Raw genomic sequence first — 26,622 nt, 5'->3', positions numbered from 1 at the left:
ACAGTATACAGATGACACCACTCTTTCAGATATGACAGTAATTGGTCTATCTACTGTAGAACTCCCTTTCATGTGGGCATCAGGTATGATGTATTATCACTTCTGAAAATTAGACACTGTATAGGGAAAGCAAATCTGACCTTCAGAAGACATTTTCATAACATAGCCTGTTAAAATATTCCATAGTAGTTATTCAGAATTATTATTTTTTGCATTACTGCAATGCCCAATAGATAGACCACACCACCCAATCTGATTATAAAGGACACACACATACGTCCCTCAAGGGTAAAGATCTTTATGTTGAGAGCATGCTATTCACACAGCAGCTGCCTGCATAACATGTAAGGCTAAAAAACGCAAAAGCACACTAATGTCACTCAGCAAAGCGATGTGAGACATTATTTTAGATTTGAGGGTCCTGACTGAATAGTGTGGGTGCAATAATGTTACAAAATAAGTTAAAAGAGTAAGAAAGGATTTTTCTTGCGATAAGCTGTTACAGGATAATTTTCATCAACATGTGAAAGATTCTGAGGTGTTTGATGACCTATCTCTGTTGAGTAATATTACTGCCTTTATACAAGGAGAAAAAGAGTGGTTATCGAATGCTGCTAGCCTGGTTATAATAGCAAAATGGTATGCTCTAAATAGGTGATTGAATGGTGGGTGATTGGGGGTTAGTATTGTAGTACCAGATACCCTTACTTTTACTTCACAGCGTGCGACAACACTTAAATAGGTATATTTACCATACCTTTATGTCCTCACCTTTACAATATTTCGATTGTCGGTATTTTGGTCATGATACTTTTGCGTGTTAGTAGTTTGTTCTTGACATTCTGGCATACATCTATGATACAGGCAACGTTTCAGCCTTGCTGGCAATTGCCATACTACCACATCATTTACAGTGAGATTTTCCCCTCGAAATGCTTCATGAAAAAAAATCCCAGGTGGCAGGACCGTCATGCCAGCATGACAGACCTTTAGTAAATGATTTTCTCCTGATGAAAGACTTCAAAATGTGGGAGTCTATCTTCAAACATAACACTCCTACTGCATGCGGTGGATGTTTTTGTCCCAGTTAGTGATGGACGTTTCAAGGTTTTGTCTGTCCAGAACCACCACCGTTCACATGGGGATCTCAGGCAGAAAGCATATGGTGGAAACGGTGCTGTTGGCAGGACCCTTAATTGGCCTGTCACTCTACATTATTTCCGCCAGCTCTAGGTCTGCTGAAAGAAGTTCTGGGATAGAGAGTATTGTAACCTCTACAATCCCCACCTCTCTAAATGGCAGCTGCCCCTTTTCCACACGCCTCAGAATGTTGCCAGTAATCAAACTTTCTGTGACTGACGTGACATTTGTCAGACAAGCCCTTTGATAGGTTCAGATATGAATTTCATAGAACAATTTAATTTCTAAGTCTCATTTATAAACTGATTTCCTACTTCATATTTTTATATGAATGAGTTGTTATCAGTGCGCTTTGTTATCAGTGACATTTTATCCATACAAAACCATAGAAATTCAGCAGTTATATTTATCTGATGAAACTATAACTCATGCTGCAAAGTAATTTTGGGAAATTAATTATAGTTTCTTAACCTAAGTATAACTATGAATTTCTATGTAGCCTTTGTTTTTTTCAGTGAATGTAAATATGTACCTCACTTACCATAGAAAATATCTCAATTTGCAAGGTGTTCGGGGAATTTGTGTGGAAGCTGTTGGACCTAGCCATCTCTGCAAGGTCACCCAAACATTTTTGTCTTCACTCCCTTTCTTTCCTGAACCCGTTTTTGTTAGCTTTTAGGACACTGTGCACTTTACCACTGCTAACCAATCCTAAAGTGCATGTGCTCTATCCCTAAGGTATGGCAACAGTGGCTTACACCTGACGATTATATCTCATTCACTTGTAAGTCCCTAGTGTATGGCCCAACATGTACCCAGGACCAGTAAATTAAATCATACTAGCCGTCTGCACTTATTGTGCCACCTACTAAAGTCACACTTTAAAACATGTCTCAGGCCTGCCATTGCAGCCTGTAGTGCAGTTTTAAACTGCCAATTCGACCTGGCCAAATAACTCTTCTGCCAGGCCTTACCCTTCCTTTTTAATACATATGTCACTCCTAACTTAAGCCCTAAATTGGGAAGTGTTTTAAAGTTTTACATGTACTGGTTGTGAAAAACTCCTTAATAAATTTTTCTCTACTGTAAAGCCTACCTCTCCCATGGGATAACCTTATTACATTTAATAAGTGCTAACTTTCTATTGGGAACAGGTAGAAAAGTTGTGTTTGGTCTCAAATAAATTATAATTTAGAATCCTCTTTTATGGCAAGGTCAGATTTTAAGTAAAAATTTGGGAAAAAGGACACTTTAAAAAAAAGTTAGCATTATATTAACCATTTTGTGCATGCTGCCAATGTCGTCGATCATATGACCCTGCTGTTAGGCTTGATGTATTTTTCTTAAACAGTTGGACAAAAGGGCTTGGGTGTGGGCAGGATGGGCCACTTTAACAGGATGGGTGGAGCTGTTCCCTTCCCCACTTGCACTTGAATAGGGGCTGCCTTCAGCACATAGAAGGAAACCAAATACTAGTCCTTTTTTACCTTAGATTTTTTGGAGCCTTGGCAGGGGAAAGAAGGAGTTTTCCAGAAGTAGATGTGGGAGTAGCCTAGAAGTTTCCCCCACTTAAAAGTCTGGCACTAGGTATAAATAGTAGATCCTTAGTCCAGCTCTTCAGTACACTTCAGTACAGTACAGACATTACAGAACAAGCATTTGCAGTGCAATGGGTCTCACATTTGTTCAACTTAAAGCTATTAGCGTTGTAAAGTCCTAACCGGACTTTTCTTGCCACATAAATTGAAAATGAACAGTAATACAGCATTACATAAGCAAATTGATTCAAAGCGCCATGCCATGGAAATAAGCGCGAAGGAGAGACACAAAAGGAAACAGAAGTTTGCTGACAGTCAAACGTATCAGCAGCTATGCAATTATCCATGTAACAGGGTCAATGTCATGCAAAGCGCTTGACTATTGCCCAGCGAGATCGCGCTGCGTAGGAATTAAAAAGAAAAAGTAGTCCAGAAGCCATGCGGAAAACATGGAACTTAGTATGTTTTCAGTAGTTTACCAGTGCTGCAGATTAGGGCTAAACACCGGAAAAGGCATGATATATGTTTGACTTTCACAAATGAAATCCAGCAAATTTTAAAAGGCAAGCCCACGAAACAACGAAACTGATAGACGTGCAGTGGATGTGGTTAAAAGCCCACAGAGAGATCACAACAGGCTAGAGCGCTTGTGCGATTGACCCAAAAATGTGTCCCCTCTTTTGATAATCGGTTTCTACATGCTCCTCCAGATGTAAATCATTCCTGCTGCATAGTTTACTCATAGGACCCTTGGTCTCATCTGACCCTGGCCGCATTCTTCTTTAAATCCATTGCCGCTTTGTTTGAAACTTAACAAGTGCGACTGCCATCAGGGCTGTGGGAGGGAGACAGCAGGGCAGACAGTTGCTAGAAACAACAGTTGGCCAGCGAGCCCAGTGGGAGTGTATGGAGTGCATCTATGCGCGCCCGCCTTCGACCAAGCCATCGTTATCTGGGGTTTTACAGCACGTCACGCCTGTCCCACACATGGCTCTGCGCGAGATAACAACAGTCATCAAACATCGACCTATCTCATTGTCATGCCTGGATTCTATAAAGACCTTTACCAACTCTTGATAGTGATAAGCTCGCAGAACCAATACGCACATAAAATGGCGTAAAGGTTTGTGACATATTCAAGCGCTACTTATGTTAAGCTATGAAAATGATTTGTTGGTCGTTGTGTGCAACACATGGCTGGTCGACTGTCTCCTAAGTGCTTTATGTGCTTTTAAGTTCTGCTCCCTTAAAAATGGCTATTGCACAAGTATGCACTTTTACCAACTAACTTTTCAGAATCTCTGCGACAGGCGTTGCTTGTCAACAAATATTTTAAAATGGATTGGAATACCATTAATTTTCCCATTCTGCTACGACAGCACGCAAAAGTGTTCATCATCCTGAAAACCTGTTTCCATCGTTAAATAGACACAAATAATTAATGCTTTCCCAGATGAGCAGCAATTGAGTATTTGGGACAAGCCATGAGTAGGTACTGTACCCCCAAATCTTTTATCGCCCTGTAACCCACAGCTGGTTCCTTAACGTCACACACAATAGAGTAGCAAGCATGCTAGGGGCCCTGGTGCAAGCAGGAGAAATGGCCCCTCTAAGTGCTACAGCAATTATCAGGGTTCATTAGCTCTCCCAAGGTTTTGTATCCGGTGCCACTGCACTTGCTTCACCAATGGTAGCCAAGCCCCTGGCTTCTCAGTGAATACCCGTTGGCTGAGAGACATTTTAATTAGAGTGCTCTGTGCGCTGGTTTTCAGTAATTAGAAACAACACCCCTTACACTGAAATGCTGGATTAGCACTAAAACGCAGAAGGGCAAATAAACCACCATCAGCGTTGTATAAGAAAGCGGTGCCTCAAAGGAAGAGAGTGGCGTCTCTTGGAATTGCAGTCTAATAAACCACACTGTAAGGGTTGTTAGTATACTGATTGTTCTTTATTCCTAGCTCCCGCACATTTGAATTGGTTTTACTGTTTAACATTGAAAAAGTAGTTTAGTAGCCATGTGGAAAACATCGAACCACGTATGTTTTCAGTAGTTTACCGGTGGGCTAAACACTAGAAAAGGCATGATGTATGCATGCCTTTCACTAATTAAATCAAGCAAGTTTTAAAAAGCAAGCCCACGAACCAACCAAACTTTTGGGCGTGGTGAAAAGCCCAAAGCGAGATTACAACAGGGACCACAGCATTTGCGCGCTCGACCCTAAAAAGGACTTGCATGTTCCCCAGTTGACTGTCCTGCTGCTTGAGGGTTGCCTTGTTTCACAGAACACTTCCCTAAGGCTTAAGGCCTACCCTGCTCTCTAAGAAGGGAGACTAGACCTGCTTCCTTTATCCCACACTAACAAAGTGACCCCGGGTGTCTGTTGGCCGACCTTCTGTTCTGAGCTACAGGGACACAACAAGCTCCAGAGGCCTCCTCCAACTGCCCAATGGACCTGCTGCAACTGAACCTGGACCTGCCTGAGCCCTGCTAGAGAGAGTTTTTATCCCCAAGAGGTGCCTCCCCAAATCCTGTACCTTTGGCTGGCGTCAGTGGAGCTCCTTCTAAGAAGGAAAGGAGACATCCTAAAGTTATGAACTCTTTGTGACCACCCATGATGACCACTAACATGCAGCACCAGTGAACTTGACTTTTCTCGCTACAGTGATGCGAGATCTGCACTTTGCGCTACAGCAACTGTCAGTGGTGAAAGCGAACACGAAGCTCAAGCAACAACCATTCATGACGCCTGACCAGCCCATCATACTACAGCGATGACCCTCCACGAAGCCAGGCCTGCGCTTTGTGCTACAGCAATGACCATCCACAACACTCTCCCTGCCCCTCGCAGCCTCTTCCAGCATGAACTGGACTCTTCATTCCAGACTTGGAGATGGTAACTTTTTCCCTGTATTCGACCTGTGCTCCATCACAATCAGCCTGAACCTGTGATTTTTTCCCAGTCTACCAGGACCAGATGACCACAAGTGGTGCATTGTGCCTTTACGTGCGATACTTACCTAAAAATCTGAAATTCAATAACTACTGTTCTACTGATTCGATTTTTTTGACTTTTTCAATCAATCAATCAAACAGGATTTGTAAAGCGTGACTAATGACTGTCGAGGATATCCAGGTGCATGCAGGTCTCAGCGAATAACCATGTCTTCACTGCTCTGCAGAAGTACGGAAGCTTCTGTTTTGTTAGATGCATGGAGTGTGGGCAAGCAGTAGGGAGGCAGAGCGTAGTCATCTTGACGGTTGGTGGAAATTCAGGCAGTGGTTAATGTAGGCGGGTCCTTGGTTGTGTAGAGCTTTGTGTGCGTGGGTCTGCAGCTTGAATACGCATAAGTTATGCATAGTGAGCCAGTGGAGTTGCCTAAGGTGTTGTGTGATTTGGATCATCAGGAAAGGTTGCGGGTTGAGTCTGCACAGGCATTCTGTATGGTCTGAAGTCTTTGTAGAAGTTGCAAGGTGATTCCTACATTGAGGGTGTTGTCATAATATAGTCAACTGGTGATGATAGCCTATGTCGCGGTGCGTCTCGTGTGCGGGAGGTAGCCACTTGAAGATCTTACATAGCGTGCACAGAGTGAAGAAGCAGGTGGCGGAGCTGGTGTTAAACTGTGATTCCATAATGAGCCTGTTGTCAATGATGATTGAGAGGTTTCTGGCATGTTCAGAGGGAGTGGGTGCAGATCCTTAATCTGAAGGCCATCATGCAGTGATGTTGCTCTTGCAGAGGATCAGAACGTCATTCTTGTCTGAGTTTAGCTGCTGGACATTTCCTTCATTCAGTCGGCAACACTTGCCATGCATCTGTGGAAGTTGGTTTTGGTGGTGGTAGGGTCATCAATGAGTGAAACGATGAGCTAGGTGTCTTCTGCATAGAAGATTATGTTGAGGCCATGGGATCTAATGATGTTGGCTAGTGGGGTCATATATGTGTTGAAAAGCGGGGTTTGAAGGCGGAACCTTTGGTATCCAAAATTGAAGATGTGCTGCGGCAAGGGTCTGTGGGGGCTCCCGAGTGGTTGGATTCCATGGTGGAGGTGGTCTCCTTGACTTTTCAAATTGTAGTACAAACTTAAGAAGGCAAAGATCTGATGTTTCATTGATTGAACTCAGATAAACAAGTCAATTCTTCATCTCAGTTTCTCAAAATATCCTCAACTCGATCTTCAAGAATTGGAAAAATTAGCTGCCTAATTGTTCTTAGTTTTTTCACATGATGACTAGATTATTTTAGCACTAGGGGAAACAGTCTGCAGAAATGGAAGGGGCACTTTGAATGACTTTTGGTCAGCCATGTTACAAATACATTTTTCTCAAGTTAAGAACCAAATTAGCTTTTGTTCAGCGAAACGTGGTCCCCAAAGTATTTTATTGCATGACTAATAATATTAAGTTGGATATCAAAGATGACAATTCATCAACACAACTATTACAGGATTACAAGTTGATGGAGTTTATTAATAAACCCACAATGATCACTAGAAGGGAGGTCAAAAGTTGCAGAAAATAAACTGTTGGACAATGATAAACATTGCTTTTGAGAAAGCCATCCAAATATCATAGATATCAATTTAAAAAGCAGGGATTAGTGCAAGATGCCCATCATTTGATGACTGGTTACTAGACCTATGGTCACAAGTGCCCTCAGAGAAAATCCTGTATAAAATAAGTGCAGCCACTGTAAATCTATGGGTTTGTGGTCTAGTTTTCTTAAATTGTATACAGATTAGAAAGTACTTCCACCATTTGTGTTATTATTCCTGTTGACAATGGAGATTAGCCTTTACACTGCATGTACTACAGTTCAGTCACTAATACATACCCTCACTTTATGCCTTCTTAATTATGTGTTTTATTATTGTTGGAAAACTCTATCAATGGCTCATGTTACTGGGTGAATACAATGTACACAAATAAAAGTATATTTTGAGATTGGGATTGGACTTCTGCAAAGACAGGACATCTAACAGACACAGTATTAATGCATATAAACTCAAATATATAAAACAAAAAGGTGCTATGATTCTGTAAAGTTTTGTTGAGGTTCCTGCTTTATCTTTCACTTACAATTGTTGGAATCAAGGTTGCAGTAGACAACAGCTGTTTGATTATTCTGTATCTGTCATAAAGAGGCTTCATAAGGCTTTTTTCTTGCCTGGTTACCTAGAGATGAAACAATATAAAGAGTTTATATTCCAGTGTCAAACAATAAATGTAAGCTTTACTAACATACTACAACTGAGGATTTTGACTTCGACATGTCATTTTAAGGCTTTTGAGGATGAAGTAATTCGAGACCAAGTAGTGGAAAAATCGAACAGTGTAAAAGTTCAAGAGAAGCTGTTTACAATTGAAAATCTCACGTTGGATAAAGCTATAGAAATTGCCAGCAGTATTGAGTCTACAACAAAGTATATGGAGCAAATGAATATGAAGGTTGAGGTGCAAAGTGTGCAATCACAGGGCAGCACAAAACAAAAGAAAAAGAGTGGTGTGGGAATCAGTAATAAGAGAAAGCCGTTTGAATGTTATCGTTGTGAGAGTTGAAGGCATTTAGGGAATTCTCAATCCTGTCCCGCATTTGATAAATGGTGCAACAAATGCAAGAAAAAAGGTCATTTCATGAAACTGTGTAAAGGAGAGTTTGTAAAGTATGCTAGAAATGTTAAATTGGTCAATGCCGTGGAGTCTTATTCAGCTAAAAGCAGTCATAGTGACTCTAGTGATGAAAGTGTTGTACTTTTAGTGGAGGAAAACTCAGCTGTTGGAGAAGACACAGCTGTGATGTCTCAAATTCTAATGAGAAAACCATTGTGTTCAGTTGAAATTAATGAATTAGCTACAGGATGATGCCAGACTCTGGTTCGTTATTTACTTTGATCAACCTAGAAGAATGCAACAAGTTGCATGGTGTTGGTCTGAAGCAATCTAAGGCCAATCCAGTAGCCTATGGGGGAAAACCAATTGATGTAGTGGGAGAGTCTGGTGCATTATTGAATTTTAGGGCAATCAAACTCAAATTACAGTGTACATGTCACGAACGGGAGGAAATTTGTTGGGGTGGATGGACCAGAAAAAAATGTGAATTGTATTAGATCCTAACAGTGAGGAACAAGTAAGTTACACAGGGAGTTGGTAAATTTAATTTCAGCGGAAAATGTTAATTGGGATGAAGATTTTCCAGAAGTATTCAATAACAAATTGGGGAGGATAAAAGGATTTACCCATCAAATACAATTGAAGGATGGTGTGAAGCCTGTGGTATACTAACCCAGACATGTTCCAATAGCCACAAGGGAAGAATTGACAAGGGGATTGCAATGGTTATGTGATAATGATGTGATAGAACCTATAGAGTGTTCCGATTGGCTTTCTCCCATAGTTTTGGTGAAAAAATCCAATGGGGCTTGGAGAATGTGCATCGATTTGAGAGACTTGAATGAGAGAATATGGGTTGATCGGCATCCTTTGCCCAATATTACAGAGATATTGACCATAATTAAAGGTGCCAATGTGTTTGCGACGCTAGATTTTTCATCAGCGTACCATCAAGTTGTATTGCACAAGAATTCACGTAATTTGACGTCATTTGTCACACCGAATGGAGCATATCGATTTAAACGTATGCCATTTGGTTTGGCTTGGCTCTGTTTTTCAGAGAATGATGGAGGTGATGTTTAAAGGTGTGGACAAAGTCAAATGTTTTGAGGATGATATGGGGTGTGGACAGGAAAGAACTTGATGAAACATTGAGGGCAGTGTTAAGAAATTTTGAAAGAGAAAGGAATCACTTTGGAAATTAGCAAGTGCAAGTTTGGAGTGGAGAGTGTAGATTATTTGGGACACACTTTGTCTGAGAAGGATGTTGAACCAAAGGGAAGTTTGGTGAAAGCCATAAGAGAATTCCCAGCACCTTTGGACACGGATCAACTAAGGTCATTTTTTGGAATGGTGGAATTTTATGCACGATTCATTCCAAGGTGTGCGGAACGGATGAAAGGAATGCGAGAATTATTACAGAATAAGACTAAGGGGCATATTTATACCGTTTTTTTTTACGCAATTTTGATGCAAAACTAACTCCATATTTATACTTTGGCGTTAGACGCGTCTAGCGCCAAAGTCTATGGAGTTAGCGTCATTTTTTAGCGTGGACACCTACTTTGCGTTAATTATATGCAAGGTAGGCGTTCCCGTCTAAAAAATCGACTCCGAGGCATGTGCGTCGGATTTATACTCCCGGGCAAAAATCACGCCCGGGAGTGGGCGGGTCAAAAAAAATGACGTACGGCCGCTTTTGCGCTGTTTTTTAGCGCCTGCAAAAGGCAGGAGTTAAGGGACCTGTGGGCTCGGAAGGAGCCCAGAGGTGCCCTCCCATGCCCCCAGGGACACCCCCTGTCACCCTTGACCACCCCAGGAGGACACCCAAGGCTGGAGGGACCCATCCCAGGGACATTTAGGTAAGTTCAGGTAAGTGTTTTTAAAAAAAAAAAATTGTGGCATAGGGGGGCCTGATTTGTGCCCCCCTACATGCCACTATGCCCAATGACCATGCCCAGGGGACAGAAGTCCCCTGGGCATGGCCATTGGGCAAAGGGGCATGACTCCTGTCTTTGCTAAGACAGGAGTCATTTATATGGGGGTTGGGAGTGAAAACAAATGGCGCAAATCGGGTTGAGGCGAAAAAATTGCCTCAACCTGACTTGCCCCATTTCTTGACGCCCAAGCCCCATATCCCCCTACGCCGGCGCTGCCTGGTGTACGTCGTTTTTTTTTTAACGCACACCAGACGGCGCCGGCGGCTAACGCCGGCTAACGTCATTCAATAAATACGGCGCCCGCATGGCGCTTCAGAATGGCGTTAGCCGGCGCTAATTTTTGGGACGCAAAACTGCGTTGGCGCAGTTTTGCATCAAAAAGTATAAATATGGGCCTAAGTTTTAGTGGACAGAAGATAAGGATGAGGAATTCAATAAGATTAAGTGTGAATTGGCAGCTGCTATGTCATTGAAACTGTTTGATACATGTGACCGTAGCATAGTGGTGACGGATGCTAGCCAGTATGGTTTAGGAGCTGTGCTAATGCAATCCAGGAATAGGAAAGATGTTGTGGTAGCATTTGGTTCCCAACCTTTGAGAGGAGCTGAGAGTATTTATTCAGTCATCGAGAAGGAAGCTTTGGTGTGTTGGTGGGGAGTGAATTATTTCTAAAAGTATTTGTGGGTACTGAATTCATTGTGAGGACAGATCATAAACCTTTGGTTAATTTGTTTTCAACTAAGGGTGCTTCCAAAGCGACACCTAGGATTGGCATTATAGGCTACGAGAGTTTCAGTTCAAGTTGGAGTATATTGCTGGTGTTAAAAATATTTTTGTGGATTGTTTATCGCGTCTTCCTGTGAATGTAGTGGATGAAGAAGATATTAGTGATGACTTTCTGGTGGTTGCGTGTACCATGTTGGATGAGAAAGGATGTAGTGACAAGGAGGAGTGGAAAGATGCGGTAAAGCGGGATCAAGTGTTGCAGGAATTGATTTGGAGTCTAAGTAGTGGGTGGGTCAAGAATGAGGTGTGTGATGAAGTTAAAATGTATAAGGAGATATTTCAGGAATTAAACTGGGCTGACAGCATTTTAAGAAGGGGAAATTTGTTGGTTGTGCCACAGGCTATGCTTGGGAAAGTATTAAATTTGGCACATGAGGGACATGTAGGGATGAGTGCAATGAAAAGAAGAATAAGGGAAACATTTTGGTGGCCAGGCATAGACAGGCAGGTCGGACATTGGGTGAGAGAATGTGTATCATGTGCTTTGAGTGACAAGTCGCAAGTAACAACGTCTAGCCCAGTTGAGGCTGCATTGTTCCCAGAGAAACCCTAACATAAGTTGGGAATGTATATAATTGGTCCCATGAATATTTGGGGGGAAAATCACAGGTTTAGGATAGTATTACCATTCATGTTGGCCTGAGGTTAACTTGGTCAGGATGCCGAATATTAGAGAAGTGACAAGATTTTTGAGGGAGTTGTTCATGAGGGAAGGTGTTCCGTCTGAAATAGTTTCGGACAATGGTGTGCAGTTCCTGTCCAATGAATTTAAGGAGTTTGTGAAGAACTGGGTTGTGAAGCATGTGACGACATCTTTATATCATCCTATAATAATGGTCTAGTAGAAAGATGTAACCGAGTTGTGAAAGATAACATACAGTTGTTTATGGTGAACGGGTTGGAATGGAAAAAAGAATTGGAGGAATTAGTATGGGCTTTACGAACAACGCCTAATGCCGTTACAGGAGTGTCACTGTTTGCTTTACTCAAACGTAAGGAGGCGGCAAACAAGTTAGTGCATCCATGGATGATTGATGTGGAGTCGTTGGAAGAAAAATAAAATATGTGGCGAAGAGGCGTGAGTGTGCTCAAAGTAAATATGTGGATATAAGTAAGAGCAAAGGGAGAGATGTTAAGGTAGGAGGCTGGGTTTCAATCAGACTACTGGAAACTATTGTCAAAGGGAGTTTCACATTTTCTGTTCCAAAAAGGGTGGTATGTGTGAAAAGGTGTGTAGTCAAACTGGAGGATAGCAAATGGTAGAATAAAGAGAGATGAGCCGTTCAAAAGAACGAGGGAAGTATTTCGAGAATGGCTGGTGGAAATGGAGGAAAATGCAGAAAAGAAGTGGGGGGATCAACATTTGGAATGCAGAAGATCAGGAAGGGAAAAGAAGAAACCTGCATGGCTGCAGAAGTATGTTGAGTAGTTGATATGCTATAAAGTTACTTACACACATTTGTTTTATATTCTTCTATTTTCATCGAGATCATAACACATGTTCATAACACATGTGTGTGTAAATAGTTTTTCTTATTTATTTTTGTTCATTAATTTTCTGAAGGGGAAAGATGTGTTGTATCTGGGTTGTTCGTGTAACTTTGGGGATGGAATTCGGAAGGTTGGATATAGAGTGTTGGGGTTTGAAGAGGCAGTTGCTGTTCTAGTGGCTGCCCTGCTGAATGTGTGGAACTGTACTTGGAATAAAACTACTAAGAAACCTACCAGGAGTGGAGTCCTTTCGTATCAGCACAAGGATCAGTCAGAGGTTGCGTATGTTGACTTATTAGATACCAACAACCTAGAAGTAAATTACCTTCATTTAGTGGTGCACTGTCCATATGAATGTGTTTCCATAACAACAGCCAATAGCCCCCTCTGTAAATGACTGCGGCTGTCATGGGCAAAAACATCTGCAGGCACTTGTAACGAGGCTGAATGCAGTAATCTGTTTTTCTTCGCTTGCTCTATTTGATGAGACTTTTCCAGACTCAGCTGCCATCTGTTCGCTTATGGTGTGATGTGTTTAGACCTGGTCCCTTCATACACTTTTAAATCACTGCCAAGAGAGGATACATATGTGCCCTAGATAATTGACTGAAGTAAGTTACGTTGATCTCTGTGACAACTACATTCTGAAAATTTACAGTTTAATACACGTGAAACTGTTGTGGCCGCAGTTCAACTACGAGATCTGAGACAGCTTTAATAGCCACTGAAACAAAAAAAACAATACTTTTGAGTACGTTTTCAGTTACTTTATAGCATGTCACTGAACTCTGCTGGCAATGTGTTCAATTAATGCGCCTTGAGAAAATTATCATGGGGTTAAAGGGACTGCTGCAACCTAACAGTGAAAACAAGGCAAGGAAACATGTAGACTGGACATTAAGGCCCTCATTTCGTCATCGGCGGTCTTTTGGAAAGACCGCTGAGGTACCGCCGCACTGAAGACCGCCAGTGCAGGCGGTTTGCCGCGCGGGGTATTATGACTGCTGGCAGCCCTCCTTCCTTTTTCTGATGGGGAGCCGCCAGCAGTCATACTGGCGGTCAGCGGGGAAGTGGAGGCTGCTCCACCTCCACCGCCACGTCATCAGAACACCGCCCACCGAATCACATCCCATGATTCGGTGTACCGGTGTTCTGGTGACGGGGTGCTGGCGGCGGAGCAACCCCCATGGATCCCGTCCCCTCCCAGAAGATCACCGGAACAGGTAAGGTGATCGTCTGTTAGGGGATGGGGTTGGGGGGTGTTGTGTGGTGTGTGCGTGCATGGGGTTGTGAGTGTGAGTGTGTAGAGGGGGTGTGTGAGTGCGTGTATGCATGAGGGGGTGTTGTGTGTTTGGAAATGTGTGCGTGTCTGTCTGTATGTTTGACTGTGAGTATGTGTGCGTGTATGTCTGTATGTATGTGGGCGTGTATGACTGTGTGTGTGTCTGTTGGAATGTTTGTTAGAATGTGTGCGGGTATGTGTGGTGGTGGTGTCTGTGTGCATGAAGGGGGGCTGTGTCGCTGTGGGGGGGTGTGGGGAGTGGGGTACTACCACCTTTTCTGGGGGATTGTAGGGGGGTCAGGGGTGTGGGGGGAGGGCTCAGGGGTGGCGGAGGGGGACAGGGGAGACCCTTATAGTGCCTATTGCCATGGATTTCGTGGCGGTTCCAAATCACACGAAATCCATGGCGGTATACATGGTCCTGATACCACCGGCGGTCTGGTGACGGCCGCCGGGCTGGAGACTGACATCTCCAGCCCAGCGGTCGTCACTGCCCTGGCGGTCGGAATGGAGAAGTTGCGGATGATCATGAGGGTAACCGCCATGGTCATAATTCCATTTTTTTTTCTTCGCCGGACTGTTGGCGGTATTACCGCCACTTCTCCCCCGCCCGCCAGGGTCGTAATGAGCTCCTAAATGCCTTGGATAAAGCATTGAAAAAATGACCACAGTATTATTTTAGTATAAGCGTATTATACATTTGCAGATGTCACACTTAATTTAAACAAAATCAAATAAAAATATTATTTTTAATGTAACTAGAGATCAAAAATTTTATTTGGGTGGTAAGTGTTAGTGTTCCTTACCATTGCCAATTCTTTCTTGAAAACGTTGTCTGGAGAATCACTAACAACACTGAAAATAGTATCAGTCACTGATGGTCAGAGTCCATATGAAATGCTTCCACACAATTGGAAGTACCGACCAAGATAGCAAATACACAGATTTAACTAATCCATATGAATTATAGAGGATCATGTATGATCAGAATCACTTCTTGTACTTAGAAATTACAGTGGGGAAACAATACAATCAGCTTTAATATGAGTCAGGCTATTTGGTATTCCTGAAAGACAGGGGTAAGAGGGAAACCAGCCTATCTCTTTCCAAGTATTATCGGGTGTAGTAATGCAGGAGAAAACTGTGCACAAAGAAGGGAAAAGAATCAAAGACAATATGCAGAATTGGACCAGGTAATTCAGGGTCCTGCATTTTGTTGTCAGTTTCAGGCCCGGAAGCTAATAATAGCTGGTATTTGGTGTGGGAACACTGGCTGAAAATCTGTATGTCTGTCCTATGTGTCACCATAAGCATTGCATTTGTTTTGCGGATTATGGTTTGCCTGACTGGTACGTGAGCTATGGATTGTTCTCCTAAACACTTACTAATTTCAGTGTCTTTTCTGTTTTAATTAGGAGCTTTAACTGCACTTTAACTGAGTTTTTTTAGACTTTCTGAGGTTTTTTAACATATGCAGTGGTGTTATAACCAATGCTAACCATACCTTGACTTTAACCTTTGTTTTTTCAGTGATTTTTTTTTTGATCAACCAGGAGCTCCCTGCCCGGGTATCCATCTCCAGCTGCGCACAGTGTTTAGCCGTACACAGCTGGGGTGGGCCGCTGGGCATGGGCTCCAGCTAGGCCCTGCAGCCAACCCTCTGAAGGCACCCAACCACATCTAAATATGACTTCCGCCATGCACAGTGGGATTGGTCATAGGGCCTGGCCTTCAGCAGTGCTCTGCATGGGCAGCCAATACTCATAACATACGGCTATGCAGCCTGTCCTGACCTCTGTGTAGGCCCTGTGCCAAAACACTGTGTGTAGGTAACCCTGCTGTGCATGGCCAAGTGCAGTGTGGGTATGACCTCTGGGCCTTCAGCCATGTGTAGTGAGGTTGACCGCATGGCCTTGCAGCGGCTGGGTCCTCTGCTCAACTTTCCGTAGGTGGCCAACTCTCACAGCGCACAGCACTTGGCCATGCACAACCAATGCTTGTTGAATCATCTGGCCTCCCATATCTCTTCTGATAGGTAACCCTATTGCACATGTGCAGCAGAGGATGGATATAGGCCCTGGATTATAGCCTATCTCTGTGTCCAACTCTTAGTGGCCTACCCCCAACAGTGCAAGGCTGTCAGCTGTGCACAATGTGGTGCTGGCCAGCTGCATGTCACCACATGCAGCCAACCCCTACATGTGGCTGTTGCCTTAGAACCTGATTAGTTCTCTAAATCTTTATTTTTTCAACTTTTTACAGGATTTAACTGCAGGTCCTATGCAGGTTTGTAAATTCTGAGGCCAAAGAGCCTAGGAAGGTCCAGGATCTCAAAAGCCAGCATGGGCATCCAGAATACCACAATATAAATCTTTGTTATTTTTAAGACCAATGAGAGAGAGTTCCTTTGAGGACCCCCCACAAAGGCCTGGGGGCCAACATGGTGCTCTCTGCACTGGGTTGAGTAACGCCAGCTACAACAGAAAGATTTCTGTAACAGCCAGCCAATGAGAGTGCAGCAGACCTGCAAATCCAGAGCTGAATTCACAGATCCACAATGCATGAAGGGGCAAAAGCTCTCTAGTCCTATCGGGTCCTTTAATTATTAACTGAATTTGCAAACCTTCTGTGGACTTGAGAATCCGTAAAGCATGACAAAACAAATAGCTCATTAGTCCAATGAGGTGCTTTTTTTATGGAATCACAAATCTGCCATGGATTTGCGAATCCACCAATGGATCAACAAATTAATGTTCCAATATCTCTGAAACGTAATCGCTTGATGTCCAGCCTTAAGACCATTTAAAACACTAATTTCTAGAAAACTATTAAATGGATTTACACCAAAGCAACACAAGTATAATCTGTAAGTAACTTTCTAAGTTTGTTCCACATTTAGATTAATTCAGTTCAGCCGCATATTTCCATATCAAAGAACAAATAATCATATGGGAACTACAATGAGAAATTGCACTTTTGGAACGAGCAATTATCTGTATTCGAAATATTTGACTCTGTCACTTTTTTTGCACTTATGGGCATAGTGTGAGTGGAGAAAAATGAAAAAGGAATGGAATCCAGCCTGATGCTTCATTGAAGATGGATATGCAAACAGGCATTGTAACAGAATATCATCTGATTGAAATGTTGTGTCCTAAATAGCATTTACAAAAATATCATCCATTTGGGGGTTATAAAAGAACAACTACAACCAAGGGGAAAATATTTCTGAAACAATATTCAGGGCACCATATTTCTGTCAGCCAATATTTAAACTAAAAATATTCTAAGAAGACCAGGTACAACAAAGATTACAAAGCAACAGGCAGACTAAATGTAACATTTTGTTATGGGCTGCCAGCATATCAACCCAAACATTAATATTTGTAAGCACGTTTTTATTCTTTGCTTAGATCTTAGGACTCAATCCTGCAGTAACTGACTTTTTCACCATTTGCAGCATTTTTCTACTTCTCGCTTATGCTCCTTCTTCCTTGTTTTTCGGTGCATGTGACTCTACACATCGTTGCACATAGGGCCCCTTAGCCTGGTGTCATAGCCTTTCTACAGTATCTAGCAATGAAAGGACTGAAGGATGAAATAAAATGGATGAACTACAAGTGATTATTAATGAAGCCAAGATTATGATTATTTATAGGCAAATATCTTATTTTACACACTAGTTGAATCTGTAATTTATTTAACATGTAAGCAATTAAAAATGCTTTAACGTTACTATCGATTCTATTATAAATTGAATGTTAAATCCTAATCCATACCTTCAAAGATCAGTCAGCAGTGAGTGTGTTTGTTTACTACATCTGCAAATGATCCAGATACATGCATAAAACTGATCAGTCACAAGAAGTGTGAAGCTCTGTTTTCCTGGTGAACATCTATTTACATATACATCTTTGTTTCTACGTGATATCATCAGGCTCTTGCATTTTCTTAACTCGCAAGAGCATAAAGACCCATTCCAAGCAGAGGCCATTTCCCTGAGCAAAGATCATGTCTCGGAATGATCCAAAATATAGAAGCACTCTTCTGTACTAGACCTTCCAGGTCCCCTCCTCTCTCAGCTTGCATGACACTGCAATACACACATTTGGTTAAAAAAAACGTGGTAGACAAAAATAAGCTTAAGTTGCAAAGTTTTCCCAACTTTGCTTGTGGAAAAAAGTTTCTAATAATTTTTGAGAGAACTTTCAACTAAGATACACATTTTAGTGAGATTTTATTTTTACCAAAAACCTACTTTTGATGATTTTATCAAGGTCATTTTATATAAAGTATATATCTCTAGAACTACAATCCATTAATGTATATCTAAGAAAGCAGTACGCCTCTACATTCCTCTGCTGCAATCACATAGGAAATTAAATTTGCATAGTTTTTCCAAAAATACTTCACCAACCAAGGCTCCTTGAAATTATATCATCCTTCAATCGCCATGGGAAGTACTATAACTTGATCACCTCTCCAAGCTGTTCATTTCAGCCTATTTAATAAGATTGTGAATTCAGGCAAGGGCCATTTGTCTGCCTCCCAGAAACAGTTTTGAGATTGAATAGCATGCATGAATAGCATGCATCACTGTGTAGTAAAACATTTGAGCATTATATTCACATTTTACGCTACCCATAACATGACATCAAAATTTCGTATCAACAAATACTTTCACAACACCCTGAATTCCCAACCCTCTAGCAACAAAAACAGTCCTGCCCTTTTGTGAAATGGCATAACTTGCCTGACGTTAATAGGCCAAAATTTTATTGAATTTATGGTATATTTATTTTATACAAAATTAAAAAGTCATGTGTATGCAGAAAGACTCTGATACCTGACAACCCAATTTATTTTGAAGACATTGTAGTGATTTACTGCATTTCTCTTACAATGTCCTGAACAACTGTAGTGAAATATGTGTTTTGACCACTGACTTTGTGTTGCACCACTTTGCACCTGGATTAGCTGTCCAGTGTTCATCAGTTACAAACTACATTTTGTATTTAGTGTAGCCTTAGATTCATTCTGTCTATTGACTTTATCGTAGCATTAAACACTGCTATTTTAAAGGCTGCCTGTAATTTTCCACGTTGTAAACTGTGCATTCTATCCCGTTTTCGTGCTTTTTCTCACCAAGAGCTTTGGTTGATAAGGATGTACTCAGACGGCAGGGAACGGCTTGTTTTGACTTGATATCTTGGGACTGTGACCAAACCCCAATGTGTTATTTTCAAAGCATACCTAAACTAGCCAGAATGTTTGAATCACAAAATGAGGGGTTTTTCCAGAAAAGCTCCTTTGTTTTTTTTAAGATATAAAAAGACCCAGTGCGACAGTGATAGTGTCAGGGGCCTCAATAAGGATTCTAGACGTCGGATGCCTGATATGTTTCCCGTGAAGGTAGTGATCTCTTTTTCTTTCGCAGTCGAACGGGGTCATCGTCTTGCTGGCATGAGAAAGATGAAGCACCTAACAGGCCCTACGGTGATGTATTTTTAATTCATTATTTGCTTTGCATTATAATATAGATACATATATTTGCTGTGTATATTGCAGTGGAGAATCATTTTGGTATGTTTTCATTTCATTGCTGTGACTATTTTTAAACGTGTGCTTTCAACATGCTAATCTCCTTTTAGGAACCGTGCATAGTGAAATAATAAATCTCTTCTTTGGCATTCCAGAGTTTTTGTCAGCTCAGTCATTAGTGAAAAGCAAAACAACAATAGAGTAAATTGCACAAATGGGTGTTTGGATCTGACAACATATTCAATTCCACAAACAACTGCTAGTTACAACTTTATATATTTACATCCTATTCCAAATTAAACCATTAGCACATACACATTTCCAGGACCTGAAAAGGACAAAGCTACAGCTATATCAAGAGACGATAACAGCACACAATATACATTTTTACAACTAATCAGGAGATACCCAGGAGTCACTTTGAGGATCATCACAAAGATGACCTGTTATAAATATCTTAGGGCCAGATGTAGCAAAGGGTTTTGCCCATTCTGTGTCTATGGGAAAATGTGTTCTTACATATGGCCCTTAGTACCACTGCATGTCATGTTGTCAAGCTGAGGTGACTCCTTGCACAAATAAACATAGTATGTGTAAACTGGTACAATTATAACTCCAAATTCAGCACACTAAGATATTTGGTCTCACAGTGATGCAATGTAAACTCTTCATAGAAACACAAAGCAGACAAATATTGATCAAGTGGATCAATTACAGATATAGTGACTTCACACAAAGGATCCAAAACACACTCGACCTCATCTACACTACATTTATAAACCCAATGATAAACGTTGTGAAAACAAACATATGCTAAGCATAGAAAAGAATGGTTTGTTTGCTACCACAGCTGTTCAGGACGCTTTTAATGTCAGGGTTTCCTCTTGTCTGTTCCAAATCCCTTTCCTTTTAATCTTGGCTGCTGTCAGGAATAAGGCCAGGCGCGGTCCAAGTCTTGCCCAAAAGTCCACTGCGCAACTCTGCGGCGCTTTATGGTCATCCCGCTTGTTCCAAGAATAGCCATCAGCGTTGCCTGCCCAGTGGTAAAGCTCACATAGCTGCAGGTTCAGGGCATTGGTGGTAAAGATGCACTTATCAGTGTTATCCTATGAAAGGACTACATTTCCCATGTTTTTAGAGGCAGCGGCCATCTTGGGGTGTGGCAGACCTATAAAGCCCAGCCACACCCAAGCACGTTGCTCACTATTTTGAAGACTTCGATGCAGCCAGACCTCGTGGAGGTTTCTCTGGAAAAGTCCAGAGTTTCTGAATGGCAGAGCATCGTCTAACCAGAGTCCATGGTGCATCCAAAAACGAGTAGGTCGTACTCGTAGCGGTAAGGCCTTGCTGAATCCAAGTTTGGAGAAAGTTAATACTTCCAAGAGGTAATGCACTTTGTGCGCACGTGATTCATGGTTTTTCCGTTCAGAGATGTAAAGTGCTCTTTTGGCTCAGTGAATTCAAAGCGTTTCAGTTCACAGAGCTAATGCCCTTAGTGCACATGTAATTCATGGTGTTTCCGTTCATAGATGTAAAGCGCTCTTTTGGCTCAGTGATTCAAAGTGATTTAGTTCACAGAGATAACGCGCATAGTGCACAAGTAATTCATGGTGTTTCCGTTCCCAGATGTAAAGCGCTCTTTTGGCTCAGTGATTCAAAGTGATTCATTTCACAGAGATAATGCGCTTAGTGCACATGTAATTCATGGTGCTTCCGTTCACAGGTGTAAAGCGCTTTTTTGGCTCAGTAATTCAGAGCATTTCAGTTCACAGAGATAGCGCGCTTAGTGCGCTTGTAATTCATGGTGCTTTCCGTTCACAGATGTAAAACGCTCTTTTGGCTTAGTAATCAAAAGCGTTTCAGTTCACAGAGAACACACTTTATGTACACAAGTAATTTAAGGTGTTTCAGTTCCCAGATATAAAGCGCTTCCTGGTGTTATTAAGTAAGGTGCTTTAGGTTTTGATTAGTAAAACCTTTTTGTCAGTTATTATGAATGTGAAAGTATTTTGGAGATAAAACTAATCAAAGTTATCATTGTTCTTTGTATAACTTAAGATATGAAAAAACACTTAAGTCTTTGAGCTCTTCTAAGTCATGATCAAAGGTTTATGATGTGAATACATAAATGTTACATGATTGATATTCTGTAAAATTATAGTTCAACGTTCTTGCCATCTCTTGAATCTGAGGTCGTGTCTTCACAAGGGGCTTTGCCTGCATTTTCAGAAGAGGTCTCTACCTGATAGCTTGGAGACACATTAAGTCAAGAGTCTATAAATGATTTACGTTTTCTATGAATGAGTAAATGCATATCGTTCTAACCCTTCCTTTTCAGATCTCTCTCCCTGCCTTTCCCTTCCCCCGACTGGCTCCACCATAACTCTGCGCTATAATAGCTTTCTGAGTTGGTGACGCCGGCAGGTGGACCTTTTGTTCAGCAACGTGCAGACCATGAGGAAAGGACCCCGTGACAGCTGTTAGGTATCTTAGAACTGGTGTAAGTTTCCAAGCTGTAATGCTTCATAATTTTAAGTGGTCAACTAATTTTGAAAGGAGCATTTATCTTGCGTTGGATGTTGTACAGCAAAGTGTTCTTTGCTCTTGCAGTAAATGCCATCTTCCTCTGCATCATAGGCTTTCACCTATGGCATTAGAATTTTGTAGCATAGATTCTATGTGATTTGCCAAAGGTGTATTTTCCTGTTATAAAAATGTTTTCTGAATGACAATATTTGTCATTACAGTTTTCTTCAAATTCCACAGGGCTGGGGGAATTTACAGATCAAGGGACGATCTTGGTGAGTAAACCTTGACCGAATCTTTGTGTATAACACATTAAAGATGTGTCTTTATGATTCCTGAATTATTGATCTTCTACGTGATCTATGATGGCGATATCTTGCAGTACCACAGGTTTAAAAATCCAAACAATCCCAAATTATTTTATTTTTGGCACACCATCCCTGAGTATAAGATGCTCTTTTGGTGGTCCTCTTCTTTATTGGTTTAGAAAACTCTTGTTAAATAATGTTAAAATCACATATGATAATTTGACACTCATTCATTAGATTACCTCATAATCATCAAATTTTAAGTTTTGTTGCATATCTGTGCCCTGGTAAAAATTAGCCAACTAAATGGTACTGTTGCTCTGGATTGAAAGAAAGGCTTAATGGAACCGCCGTAATATTAACCTTTGGCTTTCGGGTTTTACACAAATCGCTACAATGGATGAATCGTTGCATTGAGCTCTCCATTTATTTTTGAATGAATCTATTATATCTTTTATCATAAATAAATCCACATTAAAACAGAAACCAAGTAGGTAAAGTGGTGTGTGAAAAAAGCAAAAAAAGAACAAAACATAAATAATTACATAACAGTACTGCCAAGCAACAAAGGGTTTGATCTGAGCTATCTCTGATAACACGTTACCATGCAAAATGTGTATGAGAAGATGTTAGAAATGGAGTCTCTGGTTGGCAGTCAGTTTGCACTCCGTCCAAGCAGAAACCCTCACTTTAGTCAGGGTAAGGGATATACAAAGCTCAGATAACCCCTGCTCACCCCCTTGGTAGCTTGGCACAAGCAGTCAGGTTTATCGTAGAGGCAATGTGTAAAGAATTTATACAAACATCCACAGCAACACAGTGAAAACACCACAAAAGGACTCTACACCAGTTTAGAATATCCATTATTTCTCTAAATCAAACAAGACCAGAACAACAAAAATCCAACCTACACAAGCAGAGATACGAATTTTCGACGATCAAACTTCAATATAGCGCTTAGAAACAAAAAAGCTCCAACTGGGACCATCACAGCGTCATTGACGGAGTCATTTCTAACAGTCTTACACCACTCGCGGGAAGGACAGCGCTGGTCATGAAGTCGCATGGACCCCCAGGGACTGTACCTTTAGTAATGAGGAAATAAAGTCAATGCACGGAGTCGGGGAGGTGAGGCATCGTTGGATTTGGTGCGGTGTCGGCGCCTTACTGCAGAACAGTGGAGGTGATGCAGTATCGGGGTGAGGTGTCGGTTCCTTACAATCTGGTGCAGTTGATGAATCTGGCTGCTCAAAACACAGTCAGGTGTCATGGATGTCGGTGACACGGCACTCAGGACTCACAATGTCACAGTACTTCAGCAAGGCTGCGGGGGTGGCGGGCAGCATTGGTCTGGGTTGCCGCACTCCAGCAGGGTCCACGGCTTCGAGTTGCAGGCAGCAGCGTGGAGTCATGCAGCGGCGCCGGTTCTGGAGTCATCCGGTGTTGGTTTGCCTGTTTTTTCTTGGTTTCAGACCAGCTTTCACTCTCAAGGGCCCAGGAACTGGATTGGCACCACTTGGCAAGTCAGGGTCCTCAGCAGAAGTACCCAGGCGCTGGCAGGTGAAGTTTTTGATGTCCCTAAGAAATCTTAACAGGAGGCAAGATCAGTCCAAGCCCTTGGAGAAACTTCACAAGCAGGATTTCAGAAAGTAAAGTTCAGTCCTTTCTCTCTCAAGGCAGAATCAGCAGCAGCAGGCCAGCACAGCAAAGCAACAGGCAGTGTGGCAGGCTCCTCAAGCATCAAGCTCTTTTCCTTGGCAGAGGTTCCTCTTGATCCAGAAGTTGTGGGGTCAGTAGTCCAATACTTATACTCATTTCTACCTTTGAAGTAGGCTAACTTCAAAGGAAAGTCTTGGTAGTGCACAAGACTCTGCCTCTTCCTTGCCCTGTCCCAGTCACACACTGGGGTTGGAGACGTAATTGTGAGGGGACAGACACAGCCCTTTCAAGTTCAGGTGACCGTTCCTCCCTTCCACTCTAACCCAGGAAGACTCATCTGGATATGCAGGACACACCTCAGCTCCCTTTGTGCTACTGTCCAGATTGATTTTACAAACAGCCTAACTGTCAGTCTGACCCAGGCATGGATTCAGCAACCAGGCAGAGGCAGACTTTCTAAAAGTGCCATTTTCAAACTTACAATCTAAAAAACAACTTTACTAAAAGATGTATTTTTAAATTGTGAGTTCAGATACCCCAAACTCCACATCTCTATCTGCTTCCAATGGGAAACTGCACTTAAAATATATTTCAAGGCAATCCCCATGTAACCCTATAGAGATAGGCCTTGCAATTGTGAAAACGGAAAACTGAATTTAGCAGTATTTCAGGACATGTATAACACACCAGTACATGTCCTAACTTTTAAATATACTGTACCCTGCCTATCGGCCTACCTGAGGCCTACCTTAGGAGTGACTTACATGTAGTAAAAGGGAAGGTTTGGGCCTGGCAAGTGGGTACACCTTCCAGGTCAAACCGGCAGTTCCAAACTGCACACAAACACTGCAATAGCAGGTGGTGCAGGCCCACAAGTAGCATTTGATTTACAGGCCCTGGGTACGTCTAGTACACTTTTTTAGGGACGTACCAGTAGATCACATATGCCAATCATGGATAAAGCAATCATCAATATAATTTAGACAGAGAGAATATGCACTTTTGCACTGGTTGGCAGTGGTAAAGTGCCCAGCGTCCTAAAGCAAACACAAATAGGTCAGGAAAAATAAGAGGAAGGAGGCTCAATGTTTGTGGATGACCCTGCGAAAAGAGCCAGATCCAACAGAAGACAAATACATATGAACTCAGAACAATAAGAGGCAATTATTGCAGTGAAAATGAATCTGTACCCCCATAGTTTAGTACCTTGGCCTTATGGAAAAATTAAGTCTGCAAGGAACATAAACATGTTTATATATTCCAAACACTTTACTTTATGCACTATTCTTTTTCTGAAACAACAATTTTTTTATAACATATGAAAAACATGCATGTGAGTCATTCCCTGCCAAGTGGTGCCATTCCTGTCCTTGACCCTTGGAATTGGGCCTGAAGATGCTCTGCCATTCCTTCTGTGGACACAGCAGAACCGACCCATCTCCTCTGCTGCAAGGCATAACCCCGAGCAGAACTGTACCATTGCCACTGCCACACGGACTTTCCTGGTGCAAAGACTTTGCATTGCCCACGCAGCCTCACTGGAACCCGCTGAGTGATGCATCCTCAACACAGGCCCTCAAATCACAAACCTTTGTCAATGCCACAGGACTCACCATTGCAAGCCCTGCTGCTTCTTCAGGACCAACAGGTGCGCAACACATCCTCGACGCAGGACTTTGCATCGAAAGCCCCCTCGTTGATGGCCTCAACAACAAAGCAGGACCTTGCATCCCACCTTCCCAGAACTGATGCTGTGCAACTTCCCTGACCCAGACCTTGCATCACCTTGGCTACATAACGCATCCTCTGCGCGTGATCTTGTAATGCTCCGCAACAAGGATTTGATGTGATATGGCTGTGGGGTCCTATCACACAGTATACTCACAAATACCATCTTTGGACCAGTCAGGTATGTTTACTTATCCTTAAGCTCAACTCTGGGTAGCTGTGGCTGAGAGCAGTAAGGCTTCACAAAGGGACAATATGTAAAGCACTTAACAGTATCAAGCAATGAATAAGAAAGTCACACAACAAGCAAGAGACAAAACAACACTTTGTAGATATAAAGCATATATTTATTAAATATTAGAGCCCTTGATCATCAATATCCACCTGAGGGTTCAGGAAATATGAATTTCTAAAGCATTCAATAATTTTTATATCAACCGCAAACAATCATTGGTAAACAAAAGTTTTGAAGTTTTGAAAAGTTTAAAAGATTTATTAGACCAACAACTTCAACCCGAGTTGGGTGACCAATGCTGACAGGGCAGCGGTTTAGGAGGCCAGTAAGGATGTTTTGGATAGTTACTTGGTCACTAGAGCATCTTTGAAGCAAAATCCAAACTTTACAGGATAACCGCAATAAATTGACAATGGAATGGTCCTGATACTGAAGGATGCAGGTAAAGGATGTTCCTGATGCTATGCAGTCACAACCGTGGTCAATCCCTGGTGAGTCCTAGATCCATGGGTGAGGTGGCGTGACTTTGGCCATGGATCCGGGGGTCCTAAGATGTCGTCTTTGCACAGGTAGAAGGGCTGCAGCGGCAGGCCTTTGGTTCTTGCAATCCAGCGGTCAGGCTGCAAACATTTGGTGGGGGGCTAGTGTCCCTTGGTTGTGATGAATCTGGGAATAGACAATGCCCATTGATCCAGCAGACACGGATGCAACTTTTGGCTTTCTCGAATAAGTCTCTTGAAGTGCTTGGCATCTGGTAGTGGCAAAACTTATATGGTGGCTACCAACTTGGTGGTTTGGACTCTTCTGGCTTTAAAGTCCCTGGTGCTGTTCCG

At 42.1% G+C, this 26,622-nt stretch overlaps 1 protein-coding gene across 4 annotated transcripts in view; it reads right to left on the bottom strand.

The window, feature by feature from the left end:
* FAM13C (family with sequence similarity 13 member C) overlaps positions 1 to 26,622 on the bottom strand; it is a 753,858-nt gene that overhangs the window by 110,611 nt on the left and 616,625 nt on the right. For all 4 annotated transcript variants that reach the window (XM_069240966.1, XM_069240964.1, XM_069240967.1 and 1 more), the window contains one exon: positions 7,762 to 7,857. In XM_069240966.1, the coding sequence (XP_069097067.1) occupies positions 7,762 to 7,857 (96 nt within the window). The remainder of the gene's footprint in view (positions 1 to 7,761; positions 7,858 to 26,622) is intronic.

The sequence above is a fragment of the Pleurodeles waltl genome, chromosome 6 (genome assembly GCF_031143425.1).
Source record: "Pleurodeles waltl isolate 20211129_DDA chromosome 6, aPleWal1.hap1.20221129, whole genome shotgun sequence".
NCBI lineage: Eukaryota > Metazoa > Chordata > Amphibia > Caudata > Salamandridae > Pleurodeles > Pleurodeles waltl.
This window is presented reverse-complemented; position numbering and strand designations above follow the sequence as displayed.